We start from the raw sequence: 25,829 nt of genomic DNA on the forward strand, positions 1-25,829 counted from the left end.
AAAATAAACACCGATTACCTGTCAACGATAAATGAAATGAAAGAAGAAAATGCAAAGCTAAAAATAAAAGTAAACAATCCGGAAAGTAGACTCAACTGGAGAGAGCAAAAGCAACTGGAGAACGACATTGAGTTAGTTGGTGTACTTAACGTGGATAATGCAAATGTAGGAGAGTGTGTGCAAAGAATATTTAGAGAAGCTCTTAATATCACTGTCTCAGCAGAAGATATTAGTAAGTGTAATGTAAAGCGCATTAAAAAATCAAACACTGTTGACAATATTATTTGTGCCAAACTCTCTTCGTTTGATGTTAAGAAGAAGATCATGCAGAGTAAAAAAACATGTAAAGGGAAGTTAAATGCGTCTGTTTCTGGTGGCGATAAAAAACAAAACATCTACATAAATGATCGCCTTACCAAATATACTAGGGAATTGTTTATGTCAGCAAAACAAGTAAAAGCAGAGAAAAGATTCAAGTTCCTATGGATTCGAAATTCCACTATACTTCTAAAAAAGGTTGATAATGGTGATGTCTATGTTATAAGGTCTTTTGAGGATCTCAACAAAATAAAAAACTAAATATAATTGTTGCCTATTAGCCTTATGTTTAATAACTTAAATAATAATATTGATCTTATAGCTGAAGAGCCCCCCATAACAACCATTAGAAGTATTTCTGATTTTAATACTCATTCGAATTCTTATCAATTTAAATCTGTTTATGCTGTACATCAAAATATACGTAGTTTGCGTCGTAATTTCGATTTATTGGCAACAAATCTTGATGCTTTCCTGAACCTACCTAGCTTTATTTTTGTATCAGAAATCTGGATATATTCTTTTGAGATTGATGAATATAATTTACCTAATTATAAATTATATGCAAGTCCTAATGATTCGTATCCAGCTGGCGGTGAAGGGGTTTTTGTTCATGATTCGTTTGACTGTAGCAAAATTGAACGACTTAGTCTCACTAGTGCCGACGCTATAAAGGTTTCGTCCTGCATTTCCAAAATAAACTTTGTATTTGTCTGTATTTATAGACTTCACTCGCAACCTGCTCAATTATTTATCGATGAGTTCAATTCATTATTAAGTAGTGTATCAACGACGAATCTTGTAATTTTGGGCGATTTTAATTTGGATCTATTAAGTACAAGCCCTGTACTTAATAATTATAACATGGTATTGTCAGATCATGGGTTATATTCACTTATAAACGAAGCTACTAGACCAGTGGCAGGTACACGTGTCTTGATCACGTACTGTGCCGCTTCTTTGGTTCTTCTTGGTCTGCTTGTTCCGCTATTAACTCGGACCTGGGTATCACGGATCACTGTATGAGTGGTATTCTCTTTAAAAACACAATGGTTGAGAAAGACGTTAGAAAAAGAAATAGGCATGTTGTGGAAAAAATTAGTTTTGATCAACTAAATATTGAATTTCGCTTAAATATTTGGAGCAATGTATACGCCGAAGAAAATGTATCAAGGGCATACGGTTTGTTTTTAGATAATTTAATGCAATGCATTAACTCCTCAACATACTGCGTTAACAAAAAAGCATCAGAAATCAGACTCAAACCGTGGATAAATAAATGCCTTTTGAATAGAATTAGGTTCAAAAATAAATTTAAAAAAAGTGCAACAAACATCCATATGATTCTCATTTTGTTTTACAAAAAGAAGGCGTTGATATTTCTGTTTCCATAGAAATAGCTAATGATTTTAATGAATACTTTACTTCAATTGTGAAGTCAAACTTTCCGCCAAATGTGACACCCCCTTGCGATTGTTGCTCTGATTTTGGAGTAGCTAAAGATTCTTTCAGAAGCAACAGCTTCTTTTTTGAGCCAATCTCAGGATCGGAAATTTTAACTGCAATCAAATCTTTGCAAAATAGTAATTCTTCCGGTCATGATGGAATCTCTAACGTTATGTTAAAGAAAATCTCATACAATATTGTTGATGTTTTAAAACATATCTTTAACTTGAGTGTTACAACTGGGATTTTCCCAGAACAATTAAAATTAGGAATTGTAATACCGATTCTCAAAAAAGGTAATAAAAAAGATATGGCTAACTATAGGCTGATTTCACTTTTGTCATCAATTACTAATTTTTGAAAAAATTGTAAAAGTAAGGATGTTATCCTACTTTGAAAAAATAAATTTTCTTAGTCCTATGCAATTTGGTTTCAGGGATGGTCTTTCTACGGAGGATGCTCTTTTGGACTTCTGTTCAACTATATACAAGGGTATTGATTCAAAAATATTGTGCTGGGTTTTTTGTGGACATTACAAAAGCATTCGATATGGTTGATCATGGCCGTCTTTTAAATAAGCTTTATAATTTGGGAATTCGTGGCTTGCTATACAATTGGTTTGTTTCTTATTTAGGAAATCGAACCCAAAGAGTGAAAATAGACAACACTCTTAGTGAGACCAAAGTCATAAACTCTGGTGTACCACAAGGATCGGTTCTGGGTCCCATATTATTCCTTATCTATGTGAACTCACTATTTATTCAACCTTTTAAGGGCAAAGTAGAAGCATTTGCGGATGACCTAGGAATTGCATATAACTCAACGGATCCTTTAAATTTGATAGCGGATCTGAACCACGATATACACATACTTCGGTCATGGTTTGCGGAACATAAACTGATTGTCAGCAATAAAACCAAATTAATGTGCTTTAGTCCAAAACTTCAAGAAGCACAAGATCTTAATATAACTTTTCACAGTGCAATATGCAAACGTAATATCCTATATAGTAACAAGTGCTCCAACCATCGTTATGTGTATTCTTTTCAAAATAATACAGCATGTGACTCTAACTGCTTTGAAATTGAAAAATTGAATAGCTTCAAATACCTAGGAGTCACAATTGACCGTAATCTATACTGGAATGAGCAAATCGCAACTGTAAGAAAATACTTACTTTCAACCAATCGTATACTTTACCGTCTCAGAAAATACGTTCCAAACCATACACTGAAAACAGTTTATTATAGTATATTTCATTCCAAATTAGAATATGGAATACGTTGCTGGGGTGGTGCTCACTCCAATAAAATAAATCAATTAACTGTACTGCAAAAATGTGCAGTAAGAAAAATTTTTAATTGTCCACGTCGGACTCATTCCTTTGACTTATTTAGAAGATCAAATATATTCCCAGTTCGGCATTTGTTCTGTTAAAAAGTTTTAAAAATTTTTTACATGAGAGGTGGCTATTTGCAAAATCCAACACGAGGAATGTACAGCCTGCGTAGTAACCATAGCACACTTGTTTCTTTGCCAGTTTTTCGAACAACATTGTTTAGAAATTCCTACACTGTCTTATCCTGCAAACTTTTTAATTCCCTTCCAGAAAATATACGAGACATTAGATCCAGATCTGTGTTTTTAAAAAAAATAAAAGCTTGGCTTCTTTAGTTTGATACCAACCAGATAGAAATTTTGATGCACTACGTTGTATAATATAGTCTTTAATTTTATATATGCATTGTATAGTTTTGAATTTTCTTTTTGCTGTTTTCTTATGAGGAATTATGTAAACTTAGCTTTTGTATTCTCTCTTCAAATTGTTTCATGACTTAATTTAGTCAATTTATTTTTGAAATATCTTATTCTCATTTTAAATAAATTTTTTTATATATATCTTGTATTCTTTTTTTTGTTCACCCCACTACTACTATTTATACAATGGAATTTGTTAAAACATGATGTGACATACAACACTATTTTTATTATATAAAATAAAGATGTCACTAACTATTCTCTAAGTAATGATATTGTAAACATGTAAAATTAAGCTATCGAATATGTACATACACTTATGAGAATAATTAAATAAATAATAATCTAATCTAATCTAAATAGACATACACTTGATAAAGTTAATAGACATACACTTGATAAAGTTAATATTTTATTTTTATTTATTTAGATTTAATATACAACTTTGCGCAGCTCATACTGCTGACTTTCGGAATATTTGCTTACTTACTAGTTTGTTCAGGTAAACTACGCCTGTCCATGCTAGAGCGTTTGACGTCCGAAAACTTTGTTTTATTTTTTGTATATCTTTGCTAATTTTTATCAATTCGTAAGATAAATCATGCCCAAAAATGTCTTTAATTTCCTTAGATGTCATGGTGTTTGGTAATGGAGATAATATTTTTTGCTTATCCAAATTATTTGAGCAGTTTTCGATTTGATATTTCATGTTCTCCAAAATTTGTTCGTAGTAAGCTTTGATCTTCTTTAGGTCTTCTGATAAAGTTGACAGTGAACCACCCCCAAGTGAATCCGACATACTTTGCGCAATTTGCTGTGTTTTTTTTTTTGCAGTATGAATCCCTTTCTAAATATTTTCGCTTCACTGGCGATGGATGGCTTCCAAGATGAGGAATAACATGCTTATTTATATTGTCGACCAGTTCGTTGCGTTCGAGTGATTTAGTATATCTGCTGCATGTTGGAACTTCCTTATATTCTTGATACAATTCACCGCTAGTCAAGATTTCTTGTGCCTCTTCACTTTCCGTTTCAGTAGAACGCTGATTATCAGCAATCTTGATAGCATCCTTAAGTTTAAAGCGACAACTTTCACAAATACGGCAACGATGAATGTCGGAGACTGCTGGAAAATGCTCAAATATCAGCGCTGCTTCGTTTAAGCTAATGTTTCGAAGTTGAGAGGAACATTTTCTTGATAGCTGCACACATCTGTATTTATTAGTTGATTCCATATCAATGCCTAGTTTCGTTCTGGTCTGTGTCTATCCGTTGTGTTGTTTTTTATAGTCCATGGGTGCTGTGGCAGGTAATGTCAATCTATGTGTCCGTGGTAGATAACGTTAATATGCGTGTGTGTGTGCGCGGTATTGATACGTCCGAATTGTTACCTTTTCCAAGGGTTGTTTTTGTAGGTATCTAGACATACCGCTTGTTAGCTAAGCGGTAGGTTGAGGTAGGTAGAAATCGGTGATTTTTGCCGTTTGGTAAATTTTTCGTTTTTCCTTGTTCATTGTTATGTGTTTGGTTGCTGTACCTTCTGGCTTGTGCTGTTTTTTGTAAACTAGTTTTAAGGGTTCAAATATTTCGTCAGAGATAGTGTTGGTTTGTTCGTTTATTATCCTGCCGTCAAATGTTTTTAACTTGTATATCTCCATGTTCTCAAGTACATTGAGCCGCCGACCTTTTCCTTGTACGTGCAGTATTCGAGCCGTTGTTTTGATGTTAGCTGGGGTGCACCCCACTGGAATAAAAATTTTTTACAGTGTATTTTTTCAAAGGTGATTTTAATACCTTTCTAACGGTATAAAATTTTTTTAAAACGGTTGATTAGTTTACGCGTGATATCAAAATATCAGAAAGTAACCAAGAGATGCATTTACTTACATAAATTTAAAAAAAAAGAAAAAAAAACACCCTTCTACTTTTCAGATATGTTATATATATTAAATCTACCTTTCTAAAAAAATTTTTTTTTTTAATCGCTTGGTCTTTGAAGTGTTTTCCCAGTTTGAAAAAAAAAAAAATTAGAAAAAAATAAAAAATTTTTTTTTCTTTCAGTGTAATATAGAATCTTTACAGTATATATTTTCAAAGGTGATTTTAATACATTTCTAACGGTATAAAAAGTTTTCAAATTGGTTGATTAATTTACGCGTGATATCCAAATATGAGAAAGTAACCAAGAGATGCATTTACTTAAAAAAATTAAAAAAAAAACCCATTTTAGTTTTCAGATATGTTATATATATTAAATAGACCTTTCTATAATAAAATTTTATTTTTCAAAATCGTTTGATCTTTGAAGTGTTTTTTTAGTTTTAAATTTTAATTAAAAAAATTTTTTTTCAGTTTACTAAAAATTTTTACAGTGTATTTTTTTGAAAGCTTGTTTCAATACCTTTCTAATGGTATGAAGATCTTTGAAATCGGTAAAGCCATTCCGTAGTAATCACACTTTAAAAGTACCTATTATCGTCATTTTTCTAATATTTTCGGATATTTCGATACCTTGCCACGCCCACAATTTTTCGAAAATGCAATTTCTAAAAATGAGGTTGTGTTTGGGTGGGTAAGATGTAACCCCATGCAAAATTTCATCAAATTCTGAGGGGGTCGGGTTCAAAATGTACGTTTTTTTCAGCCTTTGATATGAAATTCATCATATACATAATTTTATTAGAAAATGGATGATTTCTTTTTTTTTGAGTTATACCGTTATTCCATAGATCGAATATCAAATATTTTGATTGAGATACTTTATTAAACAAAATAGTAGATACATTAATAACCATTGTTAAATACCTTATATTGTATTATTTAGATGTGCTTATAACTATTTGTTATTTCCGTTTGTTATTTTTAGCAATTTTTTCTTTATCATTTTTCTTTTATCATTTTTAAACTTTTTTCTATTTTTAACAATGGAGTTCTGTCTACTTAGTTGTTTTTGAAACCATTTCAATTCTTTTATTTTTCAGTTCTTTCTGGTCTACGACATTGAATATATTTTCATACCATTTCGATGCTTCACTACTGCAAAATTTTATTAGAGAGTTATACCGTTTTTCCATAAATTAAGCTAATATCTTTGTTAAATATCACGATTATTTTCTAATATTAATATGGTATGTGTATGTAACACCATTATTCCACACATCCTCTCAATTGTATGTCCGTCGTCTTCCCATCGTTTGCCCAGGAAGAATTTTCGTCTATCCACCTTTTTGTAAAAATTTATTGCATAAACAAACATTTCTATGTGAAGTTGGCACCTTCATATGTAAGTAATTAAAAAAACCAAATGTCATTCGTTTGTCCATGTTTTTCCAGGAAAAATTTTTGTTTGTCCACCTTCTGATAAAAAGTTATAACAAAAATATTTTTTTTTAAAACCACAAAAATTCTTTTTTTCGCTTTATTATGCTAAATTGTATGTCTGTCGTCTTCCCATCGCTTGTCCATGTTTGTCCAGGAACAATTTTCGTTTGTCCGCCTTTTGTTAAAAAGTTATTTCAAAAACAAAAAAATCTATGTGAAGCTGGCTGTAATGGACTGAGGCTAATTGACTTGGCCGGTGCTCGAAACATGGTCATATCCAGCACGACGTTTATGCATAAAAAGATAATCAAGCTACATGGCTGTCTCCTGATCGAAATACTCGCAATCAGATCGATCACGTTGTGATAGACGGACGGCATGCCTCCAGTGTTTTAGATGTGAGCACGATCCGAGGACCTAACATCGACTCGGACCATTATCTCGTTGCAGCCAAAACACGCACCCTCAGCACGGCTAAAACCAAGGAACAAAAAACAAAAGAAAAGCTATACGTCGAAAAGCTGCAATCAAAGCAGACTGCCAATGATTTCGCAACACGACTCTCACACCTGCTCTCTGAGAGCACGACCCAGCCTGAAGGAATACAGGAGCAGTGGGAGCATGTCTCCAAAGCACTTCGTACTGCCGTCGAGGAAAAAATTGGTTTCCGGCGGCCACGAAAAAATAACTGGTGCGATGAAGAATGCCGCGTTGCAACCGAAAGAAAAGACGCTGCCTACAGGGCTGCGTTAAAAGCGAGCGCAACAAGAAGAGTGGGTGGACGCTATCGTGAGTTGAAAAGGGAAGCGAGACGCCTTTTCAGGAAGAAAAAAGCAGAGGCAGAAAGGCGTGAGTGCGAGGAGCTTGGGCTGCTAGCGACCAGGAATAACGCCCGAAAATTATACCAAAAAATACGGCGGCAGACGGAAGGTTGTAAGTTCCTACTCCTGTAGGAACGAAAACGGCGACCTTGTAACTGATGTCAAGACAGTGCTTAGATTATGGAGGGAACACTTCTCTGCTCTCCTAAATGGAGGCAGCGTTTTCATGCGAATCAGCTAAAAATGCCCTAAACTCAGATCTAAGTGAACGTGAGACTCCGACAAAGTTTGTCCCATTGTCGGAATAGATATTTTTCGGACATCCTCGCCTGGCGATAAATCTGGAAAATTCCGCGAGAAAGGTCGGTTATGGCTTCCAAATGTAAGGCTTCTTAGTAAAGCAGACAAACAGACAGACATAACCTTTCGAAATTCAACACCCTCTACTTCTATAACTTTTTATGTGGAATGGTCCTGCAAAATCTACCCCTGAATTAGTAAATGGTCAGGAAAATGTGGTACGTTCCTTGGGAAGGTTACCCATAAGTTGGGCTTGTACACGTTTTTTATAGATTGTGCAGACCTTACAATTGTGAATGATGGATTTTATCATACTTTTAACCCTAGGAATTGGATCCTAGTAAGCCTAAACATTAGTTAATTTTCTTCATGTAAAGAGATTTCATGGATAAACTAAACTAAAAGGCGAGACAATTTGCATGGGTAAGGCAGGATTATTGGATGGTATTCATTGTATGGTAGGTCTAGAGGCGCGCGGATGCGACCACCAGTCCTTATAATGCCATACTTGTCTAAGGGAGGTGTAACGTAGCAAATGCTACGCCACAATATCTATTTCCCATTTAGCGCCCACCCCCAATATTATATTTTCCATTTACTGCCCACCCCCAGTATTGTATGTACCGACATACATATACATACATACTGGCCCAACAACCATCGCGCAAGCACTAGGCAAACCAGCGATGATGAACGCACAATGCTTGGGAATTTTCGTTCGTGGCGCGCAGTGCGCGACAATGCGAGTATAATTCTCAATGTGTTCATAGTTTCATATGAATATAATGATTGGCCGGAATACACCAGGCACACTTCGCCGTAGGTAAGTGAAGTGCGTGTCGGTCGCCATCGGCCGTTAGGAGGGTGCGTTACAAGGTCGGTTCCACCGATGGTACGCCCCCCCCCCTGCTTATCGGGCGCCCTACCGGTTTACCCACATTTCCGGTGAGTAAGACGGGATTTACACCCCCTATTACTCACTGGAAAGGTAATGCACGAGCAGCCTTCTCGGGTAGGGAGGAAACCGGTCCCAACGCCAGTGGCGGGGGGATTTCCCCACCACCCTGGCAGACTGGCCGAGCCAATATAAATACATTCCAGGGACTCCCTTTGGGTCGACGGGGGGTAAAGTTACAAGGTCGGTTCTGCCGATGGTACTCCCCCCCCCCCCCCCCTGGCCTATTGGGCAGCCCTAACATTTTGTAATCATCTCCTCTGAGTAAGACGGGGCTCACCCCCCCCCCCCAAAGGAAGGGTAATGCACTAATATACGGCTCAGGTAAGAGGCGAACACGTCCCAACGCCTGCGGCGGGACAAACTCCCCTACTACCCTAGCCGAATACCCGAGCCAATATATTGTAGTTAGTTAAACTAGCCTCGTACTAATAGAGACACTTCGCCGTAGGTACAGCATCTTCGCCATCCCGATCCTTGGACATCCCATCCCGAAGTCTAGCCACCACCGTCGTCATAGCTATTTGGTGATAACTACCGTCATTCAATACTCTCTCTTCGGGCGTGATCATCACTACCGCCGTTATCACCCCTTGGCGAGAGCCACCGTCATTCACCGTCGTTTTCACCATCTGAGCCACCGCTAGCTAGCACTATATCTCTCTCTGTGGAGAGCCGTCGTCCTTGGATTATAATATATTCTCAGCGACACTACCTAGGGAACATTTCTCTCTCTCTCTCCCTACTGGATTCAAGGTTGTGGATATTGTAGCCTGAGAGCCGCGTGTGTGTGTGTGTTCGAAATCAAAACACTAATTTACTGTGTTTTTATTTAGGTGGGGGAAGTTGGACCTCCATCCGACTCTGGATTGACTTGAGCATACCTCAGCCTTTGACCAAACCCACCTCATAAATGGCGCCCGAGCAGGGACCCGTCTCCTCAGGCGACCGTGCCAAAACCCATGAGAGCACCAACACACAACCAACAATTGACACAAAGATAAGCGAAGCCACCACCACCTCGCTCAACGTCGACTCTCTAAGCTGGATTTACCTGCTGAAGAAGGAGAGGCTAATCGAAGAATGCAAACGCTACCGAATCTACACCGAAGGACATACCGTCGCCGAATTGCGCAGCACACTCAGCGCATACATCCGAGACCAACGAAAGCGTAAGTCAACAGAAAATCTTTTGAGAGAGGTAGAGATGGAGATCGCCGCCGAATACGCCCGGCCAGTCACATCTGCGCAAAACACCATGCCGGCCGTCTCAATCAAAGAAATATCCCCCCAGCGCGAGCAGAGCGGCATAAGTAACACGGAGGTCATGAATACAGTCCGCCGCTGGTGTGTACATTACGCTGTAGGCGACACATTATACGACTTCCTGGAAAGAATTGAGGAACTGGCAGAATGCTATCTGATTAAGCCCGATCAACTCTTCCAGAGATACTGCGTGGAAAAGCCCTTCAATGGTTCCCCCTGCGAAAACAACAACTACACACATGAGCTGACTTCCGCTCCGAAGCCGGAAAATTCTTTTTGCCGAAGCGACACATTAGCCAGCTAGAGGACGCTATCCGCCAAAGAAAGCAGACGAGCAGAGAAAAGACCAAGGACTATATCCTCGCCCTCCAGACGATGATTCGCCGCCACCCGACTTTGTGCAAAGAAGATCATCTAGAACGCATATACGACGGACTATGGGCGGAGTATCGACTTTTTGTGAAGCGGGGCGAAATCCAAACGATAGAGCAACTTATGGAGCTCACCGACGATTACGAACTACTGCGGAGCGAAGAAGCCAAACAGAGCCGACTGTTAGCACATAGCTTAAGCGCAGTAATAATCGAGGAGCTGGAGGAGCAGAATGATCAAATAATGTACTCCCTGTCCACACTCACTGACCGTTACAATGCAATAAACACCTGCTGGCGATGCAAGAAACGCGGCCACCACCGCTCCCATTGCACCAACAAGAGACGACTTTTTTGTTCTAGATGCGGCAGAGACGGAACGCTCTCCAGGGATTGCGCATGCTACGGAATGAACCGACATAATCCGATAACACCCGCACTATTATTATCCGTAGCCAAAGGGAAGGGGAACGACGGACATTTTTACATACAGGTGTACATCGAAGGATTGATGTGCCGCGCCCTGATCGACACGGGGGCGACCGTGACATACATCAATAAAGCCGTAAGAAGGCATCTGGAACGACGAAAGATTCCACCGTTATCCAATCGTCGCAACGTGCAACTCGCCGACCAATCATGCATTGCGAGCACCCACTCCTTCCCGGTCAAAGTCAAATACAATGGTCACACAGCCAGTACGTTGGTATCTGTTATCCTTAATTTGGCCGAGAGTGTTATCCTGGGTATGGACTTTTTGGCAAAGCGTAACGTTACCGTCTCACTGGATGGAAAGCCCTTACCACAGCCGGTATAACCAAAGCAAACGCACCCGTAACCCTGCATTACATAAGAGAAGCGGAACACCTCAACGAAGAACGAAAGAGAGAATACCTAGAGCTAATAGAAACACATCAAAAAGCACCCGCACACCTAAAAGGGCCAAACACTGCCGCAGAACACAGACACAACACAACATTAAAACAATGTTATTACCCGGCCATCCTCCTCAGCGATAATGGCGAGCAACTCGTCACTAACGCCCCGGCAACGATCCTGAGGAATCGTAACATCACCAACCGATTTACCGTAGCGTACGCCTCCCACGAAAATCCTACCGAACGGTTTATCAAAACAAGGGTGGTACAACGTACGAAACAAGACCATCGAAACTGGCACCAAGAACTACCAGAATCAACACACACATCAACCGCCGAAATAAATTTTAACCGCAACGTCGTCGGGCCGAGAGAAGCACGAACAAGAGATGCCATGCCCGAAGAACCGCCTCCATTTGGCGCAGTACCGTGGCCGCTAAATAAGCCACGGATACTGGACGTTAAGACATTTTGGGGCCCGCCATTAATAGCTGGCCATCTAAACGCCATCGTATGCGACACACCAACCACTGGTGGCACTATACCGTATGCACCAACCCGAGAGCCACACGATACTACTAATGGACAACACGCCCCAGACTTCTTCGCCCGGACTATGGCTAAATCGCAAAAGAGTGTAACACGGAGCGTAGGGTGGACAAAGATCACGCAATAATCAAGCTGAAAGAACACTCCATGATGGTACGGATCGCTGGCTGAGGAGAAGCAAGATCCGACCTAGCTTGATAAGTTTTCTATACATGAAATGTAAATACCTTAATTTTGAAATGTAAATTTAAAGTGTAATATAAAAATGTACATATGTATATACCTTAATCTTGAAATGTAAATTTAAAATTAATTTCGTACTTGCAATGTAAATTTAAGCACAAATGAAATGTACACATTACTGTTGAAAAAAAGAGAAGAGAGAAAAAATCAATCAATCATAATAATAAAAACATCAACGAACACATATACACACATGTCGGCCGAGCCATCGGATTCAACCGATGATAAAACATACCTGGGCTCTGCCCATGGTAGTTCAGGCCTCCGGGCAAAAACCCAAGAATGCCACAACCTTTCGTCCGCCGAAGTAGGAGGGGGACTGTAACGTAGCAAATGCTACGCCACAATATCTATTTCCCATTTAGCGCCCTCCCCTAACATTATATTTTCCATTTACTGCTCACCCCTTGTATTGTATGTACCGACATACATATACATATGGACATCCATATACGGGATTTACACCCATATTACTCACTGGAAAGGTAATGCACGAGCAGCCTTCTCGGGTAGGAAGGAAACCCGTCCCAACACCAATGACGGGGCAGATCTCCCCACCACCCTGGCAGACTGCCCGAGCCAATATAAATACATTCCAGGGACTTCCTTTGGGTCGACGGGGGTAAAGTTACAAGGTCGGTTCTGCCGATGGTACTTCCACCCCCTCCCCCCCTGGCCTATTGGGCAGCCCTAACATTTTGTAATCATCTCCTCTGTGTAGGACGGGTCTCACCGCCCCCCCCCCCCCCCCTATTACTCAAAGGAAGGGTAATGCACGAATATATGGCTCAGGTAAGAGGGGAACACGTCCCAACGCCTGCGTCGGGACAAACTCCCCTACTACCCTAGCCGAATACCCGAGCCAATATATTGTAGTTAGTTAAACTAGCCTCGTACTAATGGAGACACTTCGCCGTAGGTACAACATCATCGCCATCCCGATCCTTGGACATCCCATCCCGAAGTCTAGCCACCACCGTCGTCATAGCTATTTGGTGAGAACTACCGTCATTCAATACTCCCTCTTCGGGCGTGATCATCACTACCGCCGTTATCACCCCTTGGCGAGAGCCACCGTCATTCACCGTCGTCTTCTCCATCTGAGCCACCGCTAGCTAGCACTATATCTCTCTCTGTGAAGAGCCGTCGTCCTTGGGTTATAATATATTCTCAGCGACACTACCTAGGGAACATCTCTCTCTCCCTCCTGGATTCAAGGTTGTGGATATTTTAGCCTGAGAGCCGCGTGTGTGTGTGTGTTCGAAATCAAAACACTAATTTACTGTGTTTTTATTTAGGTGGGGGAAGTGGGACCCCCATCCGACTCTGGATTGACTTGAGCATACCTCAGCCTTTGACCAAACCCACCTCATAAAGGGTCAAGAGGAAGCACTTCGCTTTTACAATCTACTAGCTTGCCTCACTTCAGATTTTTGTATTCTGTGGAATAAAACTGTTGTTGCGACATCTTAACTAAGCGTTGCGTAGCGATATCGATTTCATCTGATGCAACCAGATACGAGGTTTTATTAAAATAATCTTTTGTCTTTGGATGAGTTCTTTCGAGAAATATCAAGATATAAGATATCACCCTTAAGGCTCTGGGTAGGTTCGAAAATCTATCCACAATATCAAAATCCGTCTTGGACGTTACTGCATGTGCTTGCACTCGTTTCTCCTCGATGGTTGTGTTGAAAGTTGTATCTTGTGTAGGCCATTTTGAGATGTCTTCTTGTAACCTAGAAGGTCCCTGCCACAACAAGGAATTGTTGACCAGTTCATGTGCTGGCTAGCCATATCGGCTGGATTTTATCCCGAATCCACATGACGCCAATTATCCTTTCCGGGTTTTTCGACGATTTTCGTTATACGGTGTGCTACCAAAGTTGACCACGAACAAGGGGGCTTTCGTATCCAAGCCAGGAACATTCGTGGAATCGGTCCATAAATAGGTTTTTGGGTTCCCTAAATTGAGATTTGTTGCTAATGTTTCCATCATTTCGGCGAGTAGCACTGCTCCACATAATTCCAATCGGGGAAGGGAAATAGTTTTTAGAGGAGCTACTGTGGTTTTTGCCAACAGTAAATTGATTGATTTTAATTTGCTCGTTTGATTCGACGCGGAGGTATATTGCCGCAGCATACGCTTTCTCCGATGCGTCGCAGAAACCGTGTATTTCCACATTGTTGGTTGGAGAAAAGTGTGTCCAGCGCGGTATCCGAATGTTATCAATTTCGCGATAATTTTCCATAAAAATTTTCCAACGTTCGGTAGTAGTTACTGATACTTCTTCATCCCACTTTGTGCCTTCAAGCCAAATGTTTTGCATACTGATTTTGGCTACGATGACTATTGGAGCAAGCCATCCTAACGGGTCGAAAAGTTTTACAATTGCTGATAAAATCGTTATTTTGGTCAAAATCTCATAATTTTCCATGAGCTTTGCGATGAAGTAAAATTCATCCTTATGTGCATTCCACCTGATTCCTAGTGCCTTCACTGAACTTGCGTCTTCCAATTCCAGGAAATTTTTTTAAGGAGATGTTGTTTAGGGATATCTTTTAGTATTTGGTCGGAATTGGCTGTCCATTTTCTTAGTGGAAAGCCGGCTGATTGCAATGCTTGAGATATTTGATCTCTGGCTGTAATTGCTGATTGGATGCAGTGTCCACCAGCAAGAATATCATCCACATACAAGTATTCTCTTAGTATTGTGGATACAATTGGAAAGCTGTCTTCGATGTCCTTTGCCAATTGTAAAAGTGTCCTTATTGCTAATTAAGCAGCACAGTTAACCCCGAATGTCACAGTATTTTGTTCGTAAAGGCTGACAGGGCTTTCAGAGCTAGTACGGAATACTATGCGCTGGTATTTGGTTTGGTTAGGTTGTACCATAATTTGTCGGTACAGATATTATTAGCACGACTCTACAAAAAAATTTGTTTCTTTGTCCTAAAGTTTATTTCATGATTTTCTGTTTCACTATAAACTTAAACGAAAACAAGTAAGGCAGGCTAATTTCGGGTGTAACCGAACATAACATACTCAGCTGAGAGCTACGGAGACAAAATAAGGGAAAATCACCATGTAGGAAAATGAACCTAGGGTAACCCTGGAATGTTTGTATGGCATGCGTATCAAATGGAAGGTATTAAATAGTATTTTAAGAGGGAGTGGGCCATAGTTCTATAGGTGGACGCCATTTAGGCATATCGCCATAAAGGTGGACCAGGGCTGACGCTAGAATTTGTTTGTACGATATGGGTATCAAATGAAAGGTATTAATGAGGATTTGAAAAGCGGGTGGGCTCAGTTCTATAGGTGGACGCCATTTCGAGATATCGCCATAAAGGTGGACCAGGGGTGACTCTAGAATTTGTTTGTATGATATGGGTATTAAAAGAAAGGTATTTTAAAAGGGCGTGGGCCTTAGTTCTATAGGTGGACGCCTTTTCGAGATATCGCCATAAAAGTGGACCAGGGTTGACTCTACAATTTGCTTGTACGATATGGGTATTAAATGAAAGGTGTTAATGAGTATTTTAAAAGGGCGTGGGCCTTAGTTCTATAGGTAGACGCCTTTTCGAGATATCGCCATAAAGGTGGACCAGGGGTGACTCTATAATTTGTTTGTACGATATGGGTATTAGATGAAAGGTGTTAATGAGTATTTTAAAAGCGGGTGGGTTCAGTTCTATAGGTGGACGCCTTTTCGAGATATCGTTATAAAGGTGGACCAGGGTTGACTCTATAATGCGTTTGTACAATATGGGTATCAAAAGAAAGGTGATAATAAGTATTTTAAAAGGTAGTGGGCCTTAGTTCTATAGGTGGACGCCTTTTCGAGATATCGTTATAAAGGTGGACCAGGGTTGACTCTATAATGTGTTTGTACAATATGGGTATCAAACGAAAGGTGATAATGAGTATTTTAAAAGGTAGTGGGCCGTAGTTCTATAGGTGGACGCCTTTTCGAGATATCGCCATATAGGTGGACCAGGGCTGACGCTAGAATTTGTTTGTACGATATGGGTATCAAATGAAAGGTATTAATGAGTATTTGAAAAGCGGGTGGGCTCAGTTCTATAGGTGGACGCCTTTTCGAGATATCGCCACAAAGGTGCACCAGGGGTGACTCTAGAATTTGTTTGTACGATATGGGTATTAAAATAAAGGTATTTTAAAAGGGCGTGGGCCTTAGTTCTATAGGTGGACGCCTTTTCGAGATATCGCCATAAAAGTGGACCAGGGTTGACTCTATAATTTGCTTGTACGATATGGGTATTAAATGAAAGGTGTTAATGAGTATTTTAAAAGGGCGTGGGCCTTAGTTCTATAGGTAGACGCCTTTTCGAGATATCGCCATAAAGGTGGACCAGGGGTGACTCTATAATTTGTTTGTACGATATGGGTATTAAATGAAAGGTGTTAATGAGTATTTTAAAAGGGCGTGGGCCTTAGTTCTATAGGTAGACGCCTTTTCGAGATATCACCATAAAAGTGGACCAGGGGTGACTCTATAATTTGTTTGTACAATACGGGTATTAAATGAAAGCTGTTAATGAGTATTTTAAAAGGGCGTGGGCACGAGCACAGAACGTGCTTGATCGTTTCCTCCTCCAACCCGCACTTCCTACATCTGCTAACACTGACCAAGCCTAATTTAAAGACATGTGACGCCAGAAGGCAGTGTCCAGTCAGAATACCCATCATGATTCTACAGTCCTCTCTTTTTATTGATAGTAGCAACTGTGTTAGTCTAAGGTTGTAAGACCTACACATAATCTTCGACACTTTACAGCCCCGCGCTAGAACCCACGCCTTTCCCGCTTGGTGGATCATGTGCACCTCTCGCCTTCGCTTAATCTCGCCCAATCTAATTGGGACATCTACGGAGCAAGCTTCAAGGGATCAGTAAAGATATATCAATTTTTGCTCAAGTTATCGTGTTAAGGGCGGAGCGGAAGGACATACGGTCGACTGTCTATAAAACCTGGGCGTGGCTTCAATCGATTTCGCCCTTTTTCACAAAAAACAGTTATCGTCCTAGAATCTGAGCCCCTACCAAATTTCACAAGGAGTGGTGAATTTTTGTTCGACTTATGGCATTAAAAGTATCCTAGACAGATTAAATGAAAAAGGGCGAACCCACGCCTATTTTGAAATTTTCTTTTATTTTTTATTTTGTTGCACCATATCATTACTGGAGTTGAATGCTGACATAATTGACTTATACACTGTAAAGTTATTAAATTGTTTGTTCAAATTTTACTTAAATTTTTTTTTAAATGGGGGTGGTCGTTCACCGATTTTGCTAATTTTTATCAACCATATATACAGTAATAGGAGTAACGTTCCTGCCAAATTTCATCATGATATCTTCAACGACTGCGAAATTACAGCTTGCAAAACTTTTAAATAACCTTCTTTTAAAAGTGGGCTGTGCCACGCCCGTTGTCCAAAATTTTAGTAATTTTCTATTTTGCGTCACAAGTTCAACTTACCACCATGTTTCATCGTTTTAACCATCTGTGGTAATGAATTATCGCACTTTTTCGGTTTTTCGAAATTTTCGATATCGAAAAAGTAGGCGTGGTTATAGTCCGCTATCATTCATTTTAAATTGCGATCCGAGATGAGTGCCCATGAACCTACATACCAAATTTCATCAAGATACCTCAAACTTTACTCAAGTTATCGTGTTAACGGACGGACGGACGGACGTACGGACGGACATGGCTCAATCAAAATTTTTTTTTTTCGATACTAATGATTTTGATATATGGAAGTCTATATCTATCTCGATTCCTTTATACCTGTACAACCAACCGTTATCCAATCAAAGTTAATATACTCTGTGAGCTCTGCTCAACTGGGTATAATAAAATAAACTTTCCGGTATAAGGTTTGCTTTCGTAATAGTTATAGCAACAATACTCATGGCGCTAGAGCTGTTTTGTACAAATCTAGAATAACCTAAAATGTCGTCGCGAAAGTGTAATTATGAAGCTGATGCTTTTTGTTATATATGTCGGCAATTTATTAAAGTTCGAGATATAAAATATGGATTAAATATACCTCTCATCCTTTGTGAAGCCTACGAAGCATATTTTGGCTGTCCTGTTTGGAATCAAGAGAAGACATGGACTCCACACGTTAATTGTAGTTATTGTAAAAGATGTTTGGAAGGTAATCAAATTTCATTTGAATAGTAAATTAAATAAAGTAGACATATTGATTTCTCTTTCTATATTTTAGGTTGGTATCCAGATGAGAAAAGATCTATGAAATTTGCAATACCAAGAATCTGGCGAGAACCAAAAGACCACGTTAAAGGCTGCTCCTTTTGCATTGTGAATCCGAGAAAGAGGTAAAAATGCAAAACCTATCGAATGTCCTGATCTTGAATCTTCTTCTGCTCCAGTCGCACACGATCTGACACGACCAGTACCACAGCCACCGAAAAAATTATCGCAGAGAAGTGGCACATCTCTTAGTTCTTATAAAAGCAATGCCGATATTGCGAGATTTTTACCGACACCAGAACAACAAAAACATCATTTGATCACTACTGAAGATTTTAATGATTCGATTAGAGATTTAAATTTACCAAAAATTAAAGCAGTGCCTTTAGGCTCTTCTTCGAACAACGTTAGCATCAAGGCCTATATAATGAAAACACGATGGAAGATTATATTTGGAGTTTATTGAGGGATAGTACCTATGAGCATAAAAGAAAAACTAAAAGTGTACACTTTTAAATCATTTTCCACTTTTTTGTAAGTTATTTCAATATTAAAACTTAATAAAAATATTTATTTTAATTGTTTCATTTTCAAGTAAAAATTAAAACCACAGATTTTGAAAAATTTCGTTCAAGCTGTTTCCTGAATAGGAAAACAAACTTTTTCATGCCATATATTTTTTTCAGCAAACTACGACCTAACAAATTGAAATTTAATGCTTTGAAGTCAAAGTAAAATTTTGTGTTGACCCATGTAGTCAATCAACTGCGCTCTGTATAACAAAACATATTGTGACGAATATTACCATCACTAAGGTTATTAAATAAAGGCACAACAACAGAAACATTAAGCAAGCTACATAAACACATTAATTATCATATACACACATGCATACAAGCAGCAGAGAGATACTACAACGCATGTCATCATCGTGCATGTAATATTATCACCCCCGCTGAGTGGGTTGTGCGCTGGGCTTGAGACCCGCCACGTATAACCCTACTCCAATGAAATATGCCAAGAAGCCACGGATAATTACACTCTCTATTGATGACGACCATGGCAAACGTTTGAAGGACAATGAATTGAGGGCATGCACCTGGAATGTCCGCTCTCTGAATGGGATTGGTGCAGATGCCCGGCTGGTTGATGTCCTCGTCAAAGCAAAATCTGACATAATCGCCATCCAAGAAATACGTTGGACGAAGCAAGGAAGAACGAAGATCAAAAGTTATGACATCTATTTGAGTGGCCATACGAATAAGCGCAGTTTCGGCGTCGGATTTGTGGCGAGAGAGAGAATTTGTCTCCAAGTTCTGGCCTTCACGCCTGTGGATGAGCGTCTCGCCGCCATCCAAATAAAAGCAAAATTTATTAATATATCATTCACCTGTGCCCAGGCGCCGACAGAGGAGAAAGACGATGAGTTGAAAGACACTTTTTATGAACAATTAGAACGCACATACGAGCGCTGCCCCCGTCATGATACAAAAGTCGTGCTTGGCGACTTTAACGTCAGGGTGTGCAAAGGTGTTTTTGGCCCTACAGTAGGAAAGTTCAGCCTACACAATGAAACTTCTCCTAACGGACTGAGGCTGATTGACTTTGCCGGTGCTCCCAACATGGTCTTTACCAGCACGATGTTCATGCATAAAAAGATACATCAAGCTACATGGCTGTCCCCCGATCGAAATACTCGCAATCAGATCGACCACGTTGTGATAGGCGGACGGCATGTCTCCAGAGTTTTAGATGTGCGCACGATTCGAGGACCTAACATCGACTTGGACCATTATCTCGTCGCAGCTAAAATACTCACCCGCCTCTGCGCGGCTAAAACCAAGGAACAAAAAACACAAGGAAAGCTAGACGTCGAAAGGCTGCAATCGCAGCGGTCTGCCAATGATTTCGCAACTCGACTCTCACACCTGCTCTCTGAGAGCACAACTCAACCCGTCGGCATGCAGGAGCCCTGGGAGCATATCTCTAAAGCACTTCATATTGCCGCCGAGGAAAAAATTGGTTACCAGCGGGCAAGGAAAAACCACTAGTACGATGAAGAATGCCGCGTTGCAACCGAAAGAAAATACGCTGCAATTAGGGCTATGTTAAAAGCGAGCGCAACAAGAGGAGTGTGTGAACGCTATCGCGAATTGAAAAGGGAAGCGAGACGCCTTTTCAGCAAGAAAAAAGCAGAGGCAGAAAGGCGTGAGTGCGAGGAGCTTGAGCTGCTAGCCACCAGGAATAACGCCCGAAAAGTTTACCAAATAATTCGGCGACAGACGGATGGTTTTAAGACTGGGGCAAACTCTTGTAAGAAGGAAAACGGCGAACTTGTAATTGATGTCCTGAGAGTACTTAGATTATTGTGGCATTACCACAATACAGGGTATTTGTATTTATGTAAATGCCAGAAGAGTCTAGCATGTAATGCACAACCAAATGAATTTCATTTTCGACCACACGCAAATAACTCATAACGGCATAGTCATATCGGCATAGATACGTTACATTGAACCCAGCGGTGAGCCGTATCCGTTTACAGTTGTTTAACCCGTATGCGTCACACTGGCCAGCTCACGTATTGATCAGCATGACTGATCGACAGCGTCGGTTTGTCAATGTGACCGCCCAAATATTATTACATAGTTCGGTAATAGAAATTATGACTTGGTATATAGAAATTAGAATGTAGTTATTCTTAGTGTGTAAGTATTGTATGTAAACATTGTAATAGCATTGTAAGTCATTTTTCTATAAAAAAGAAAGCATTTCCCAATAAACAACAATCAGATTTCTGCGCTGAACATAAGCGCTCACCAAATATATTTTGTTTTAATTTCCATCGAGCATTTATATGGCGATCCTGCCAGTTTAGATTAATATCGACAAAACTTCCAAAATAATCTAACTGACCAGAAATCCTGCCAAGTCTTAAAGTAAAGTAAAATTTAATAGTCCTTGCCAGTAAGGCAAAATTAAAAATTCCATTGATCTTCACGCTCAAAAGTAAGTAAGTATGGCATTCATACTTGCGGGCAAAGCCAACCTTCGCAATAAACAGCCCAGGACAACTGGACAAAAAAAAATGGTACTAAAGTTATTAACAAACCCTGGCACAAACGGAAGATCGCGCTAATTACTGAAGGTCCAGCGGCATAGTAGAGTGGAATAAACAATAGCCATACTAGCAAACAAAGGAACATCTAGCAGCACGGCGGATAAAAATTTACTGGAAACAATCCTGACCAGCAGCAAGCGGAAACAATTAATTTGTTATAAGTATATTTTTAAATTTTTTAAAAATTTTATTTTTGCTTAGGCATTTTTTTTTTTAATCAGGAATTATAATTCAAAATTAACAAGTAAGGAAGGCTAAGTTCGGGTGTAACCGAACATAACATACTCAGCTGAGAGCTATGGAGACAAAATAAGGGACAATTACCGTGTAGGAAAATGAACCTAGGGTAACCCTGGAATATGTTTGTATGACATGCGTGTCAAATGGAAGGTATTAAATAGTATTTTAAGAGGGAGTGGGCCATAGTTCTATAGGTGGACCCCATTTAGGGATATCGCCATAAAGGTGGACCAGGGCTGACTCTGGAATTAGTTTGTACGATATGGGTATCAAATGAAAGGTGTTAATGAGTATTTTATAAGGGGGTGGGCTTAGTTCTATAGGTGGACGCCTTTTCGAGATACCGCCATGAAGGTGGACCAGGGGCGACTCTAGAGTTTGTTTGTACGATATGGGTATTAAATGAAAGGTGTTAATGAGTATTTTAAAAGGGCGTGGGCCTTAGTTCTATAGGTGGACGCCTTTTCGAGATATCGCCATAAAGGTGGACCACGGGTGACTCTAGAATTTGTTTGTACGATATGGCTATCAACTGAAAGGTGCTAATGAGTATTTTAAAAGGTAGTGGGCCTTAGTTCTATAGGTGGACGCCTTTTCGAGATATCGTTATAAAGGTGGACCAGGGTTGACTCTATAATGCGTTTGTACAATATGGGTATCAAACGAAAGGTGATAATGAGTATTTTAAAATGTAGTGGGCCTTAGTTCTATAGGTGGACGCCTTTTCGAGATATCGTTACCAGGGTTTACTCTATAATGCGTTTGTACAATATGGGTATCAAACGAAAGGTGATAATGAATTTTTTAAAAGGGAGTGGGCCTTAGTTTTATAGGTGGACGCCTTTTCGAGATATCGCCGTAAAGGTGGACCAGGGGTGACTCTATAATGTGTTTGTACGATGTGGGTATCAAATAAAGGTATTAATGAGGGTTTTAAAAGAGAGTGGTGGTAGTTGTATATGTGAAGGCGTTTTCGAGTAATTGACCAAAATGTGCTCCAGTTTGACCCAGAACATCATCTGTCGGGTACCGCTAATTTATTTATATATGTAATACCACGTACAGTATTCCTACCAAGATTCCAAGGGCTTTTGATTTCGCCTTGTAGAACTTTTTCATTTTCTTCTACTTAATATGGTAGGTGTCTCACACATTTTACAAAGTTTTTTCTAAGTTATATTTTGCGTCAATAAACCAATCGAATTACCATGTTTCATCCCTTTCTTCGTATTTGGTTTAGAATTATGGCATCTTTTTCATTTTTCGTAATTTTCGATATCGAAAAAGTGGGCGTGATCATAGTCGGATTTCGGCCACTTTTTATACTAATACAAAGTGAGTTCAGAAAAGTACGTGAACTAAGTTTAGTAAAGATATATCGATTTTTGCTCAAGTTATCGTGTTAAGGGCCGAGCGGAAGGACATACGGTCGACTGTCTATAAAAACTGGGCGTGGCTTCAAACCGATTTCGCCCTTTTTCACAGAAAACAGTTATCGTCCTAGAATCAAAGCCCCTACCAAATTTCACAAGGATTGGTAAATTTTTGTTCGACTTATGGCATTAAAAGTATCCTAGACAAATTAAATGAAAAAGGGCGGAGCCACGCCCATTTTGAAATTTTCTTTTATTTTTGTATTTTTTTGCACCATATCATTACTGGAGTTGAATTTTGACATAATTGACTTATATACTGTAAAGATATTAAATTGTTTGTTAAAATTTGGCTTTAAAAAAAAATTTGTTTAAAAGTGGGCGTGGTCGTTCTCCGATTTTGGTAATTTTTATTAAGCATACATATAGTAATAGGAGTAACGTTCCTGCCAAATTTCATCATGATATCTTCAACGACTGCCAAATTACAGCTTGCAAAACTTTTAAATTACCTTCTTTTAAAAGTGGATTGTGCCACGCCCGTTGTACAAAATTTTAGTAATTTTCTATTTTGCGTCACAAGTTCAACTAATCTACCAAGTTTCATCGCTTTAGCCGTCTTTGGTAATGAATTATCGCACTTTTTCTGTTTTTCGAAGTTTTCGATATCGAAAAAGTGGGCGTGGTTATAGTCCGATATCGTTCATTTTAAATAGCGATCTGAAATGAGTGCCCATGAACCTACATACGAAATTTCATCAAGATACCTCAAAATTTACTCAAGTTATCGTGTTAATGGACGGACGGACATGGCTCAATAAAATTTCTTTTCGATGCTGATGATTTTGATATATGGAAGTATATATCTATCTCGATTCCTTTATACCTGTACAACCAACCGTTATCCAATCAAAGTTAATATACTCTGTGAGCTCTGCTCAACTGAGTATAAAAAGAATACTTCAAATTTGCAAAGCTAATTAATTTGTTCATCAATGATTTGAAAAAAAAAATAAAAATAAAAAATTTTATTAAACATTAAATTTCAAAATTTAAGTACGTAAACTGTAATGTCAGGGAAATATTGGGAACACCCCATTAAATAGGAAGATAAAGTAATTTTAGATGCAGGAAAAGTAGATTATGAAAAAAAATTACAATGGTTAAAGTCTTTTTGGAAGAAAATAGGTATGACTAGGGAGCCAACCTTAGAGGATGTGGTAAACCCTACGACCAAAGAAGAGGAAATAGCTAGGATGATCAGGATGACTTTCCCCTATAGGGATCAATATTAAAATTATAATATCTTTAAAAAATTCTATTTATGAACATATAAAAATGAAACAAAATCGCTTAGGAATAACGTTTTAGATATTTTTGTAAAATGAGTTAAAAAGCAAAATATACTAAGCTATTAAATCATAAAAAAATTTTGAAATATTAGAAATGTTAACCCAAATTAAAATATTTTAAGAAATATTTTAGAATAACAATTTTTATAATACAAAAGTTGTAAATAAAATGTAGTATCTGGGATAAAAAAAAATCTAAGAAATTTTATTGGAATTTAAACCCTTATTTACTGAAATAGGAAAGTAATTACAGAAGTTTGAAAATGTCTTGGTGGACAAAAATAGCCCAAGGCATTATGATAGCCATAGCCGGTTACGAAATAGGTAAAGGAAATTCGGAAACAGCAGAAAACAAAATTGTAGAATATGAGCCACCAGATCAAGTGGACACAAAAACCACTCAAAACATCACAGACATTTGGCTAGGTGCTTTAATATGCACGATAGGGCTATTAGTCATTGCAATAGCCGCTATACTCAAAAATTAGATGAAATTTAAATATAGGCAATTGAATAACGTGCAACAGCGGGTCTAAAATTTTTTTTCTCTGCAAAAATTTCCAAACTCAAAGTTGAGGAAGAGCAATAAATGCTTCTAGTAAATTTCAAAATGTCACAATCGACAGCAAAGGCAGCTTCGAGAGCCCTGCCTGAATTCAGCCCTCAGCCCTGCCTGGAAGTTATTGACTTAGGACAATATTCGGCAATCTAGGACTTGAAAATAAGGGAAAACACAGTTGTCCTGAGGGACAAATTGGTGATTAAGAATAAAATATTTACTACAGTAGGCGAATTTATAAAATAAAATTGGTACACAAGTTCTCAAAGAACAAATAACTGCACTAACCCAAGAGGTTGTGCATGTGACAATCCCGGTAAAAATAAAAATAATTCTTCATAAAAATCATGACGATTCTGTCTTGGTGGCCGCCGCAGAAATCGCATGACATATAAGATCTAATAAAAATATTGCTGGAAATATCCAAAAATGAAAAGAACATTTAAAGATACGAAAAATGTTTGCATCCACTGTTCCATCGTTTTACTCACTAATTGAACTACTACCAATACATAGTTACCTTGCTCCTCCGTCAACAACTACAACTCCCCTATTGTCTACATTGTTACAAATTATCACCTCGTATGAAAAAAAACAGCAGAAAAAATTAATCATTCCATATTACATGAATAACCCATTTAACACTATTAGTTAACCTATTTAACACTATTAGAAAACCTCGCAATTCAAGAGGTAATATTTTACATAATAG

General features: G+C 38.8%; 1 protein-coding gene across 1 annotated transcript; it reads left to right on the plus strand.

Moving 5' to 3' along the window:
* The first annotated feature begins 19,479 nt into the window (after positions 1–19,479).
* LOC137241670 (craniofacial development protein 2-like) lies at positions 19,480–25,046 on the plus strand. Its single transcript, XM_067769167.1, has 3 exons — positions 19,480–19,629; positions 19,696–20,505; positions 24,798–25,046. The coding sequence occupies exons 1-3, from the start codon at positions 19,480–19,482 to the stop codon at positions 25,044–25,046; spliced, it is 1,209 nt and encodes a 402-aa protein (XP_067625268.1).
* The last annotated feature ends 783 nt before the right edge of the window (positions 25,047–25,829 follow it).

This window comes from Eurosta solidaginis, chromosome 2, assembly GCF_040869045.1.
Source record: "Eurosta solidaginis isolate ZX-2024a chromosome 2, ASM4086904v1, whole genome shotgun sequence".
Classification (NCBI taxonomy): Eukaryota; Metazoa; Arthropoda; class Insecta; order Diptera; family Tephritidae; genus Eurosta; species Eurosta solidaginis.

Bases quoted from the DNA above. Each gene is read 5' to 3' on its own strand.
- LOC137241670 (XM_067769167.1), top strand. From the start codon at position 19,480: ATGAAATATGCCAAGAAGCCACGGATAATTACACTCTCTATTGATGAC. The intron at 19,630-19,695 runs GTCAAAGCAAAA...GGAAGAACGAAG, and splicing joins CCCGGCTGGTTGATGTCCTC to ATCAAAAGTTATGACATCTA. The intron at 20,506-24,797 runs GCAAGGAAAAAC...TTACTGAAATAG, and splicing joins AAAAAATTGGTTACCAGCGG to GAAAGTAATTACAGAAGTTT.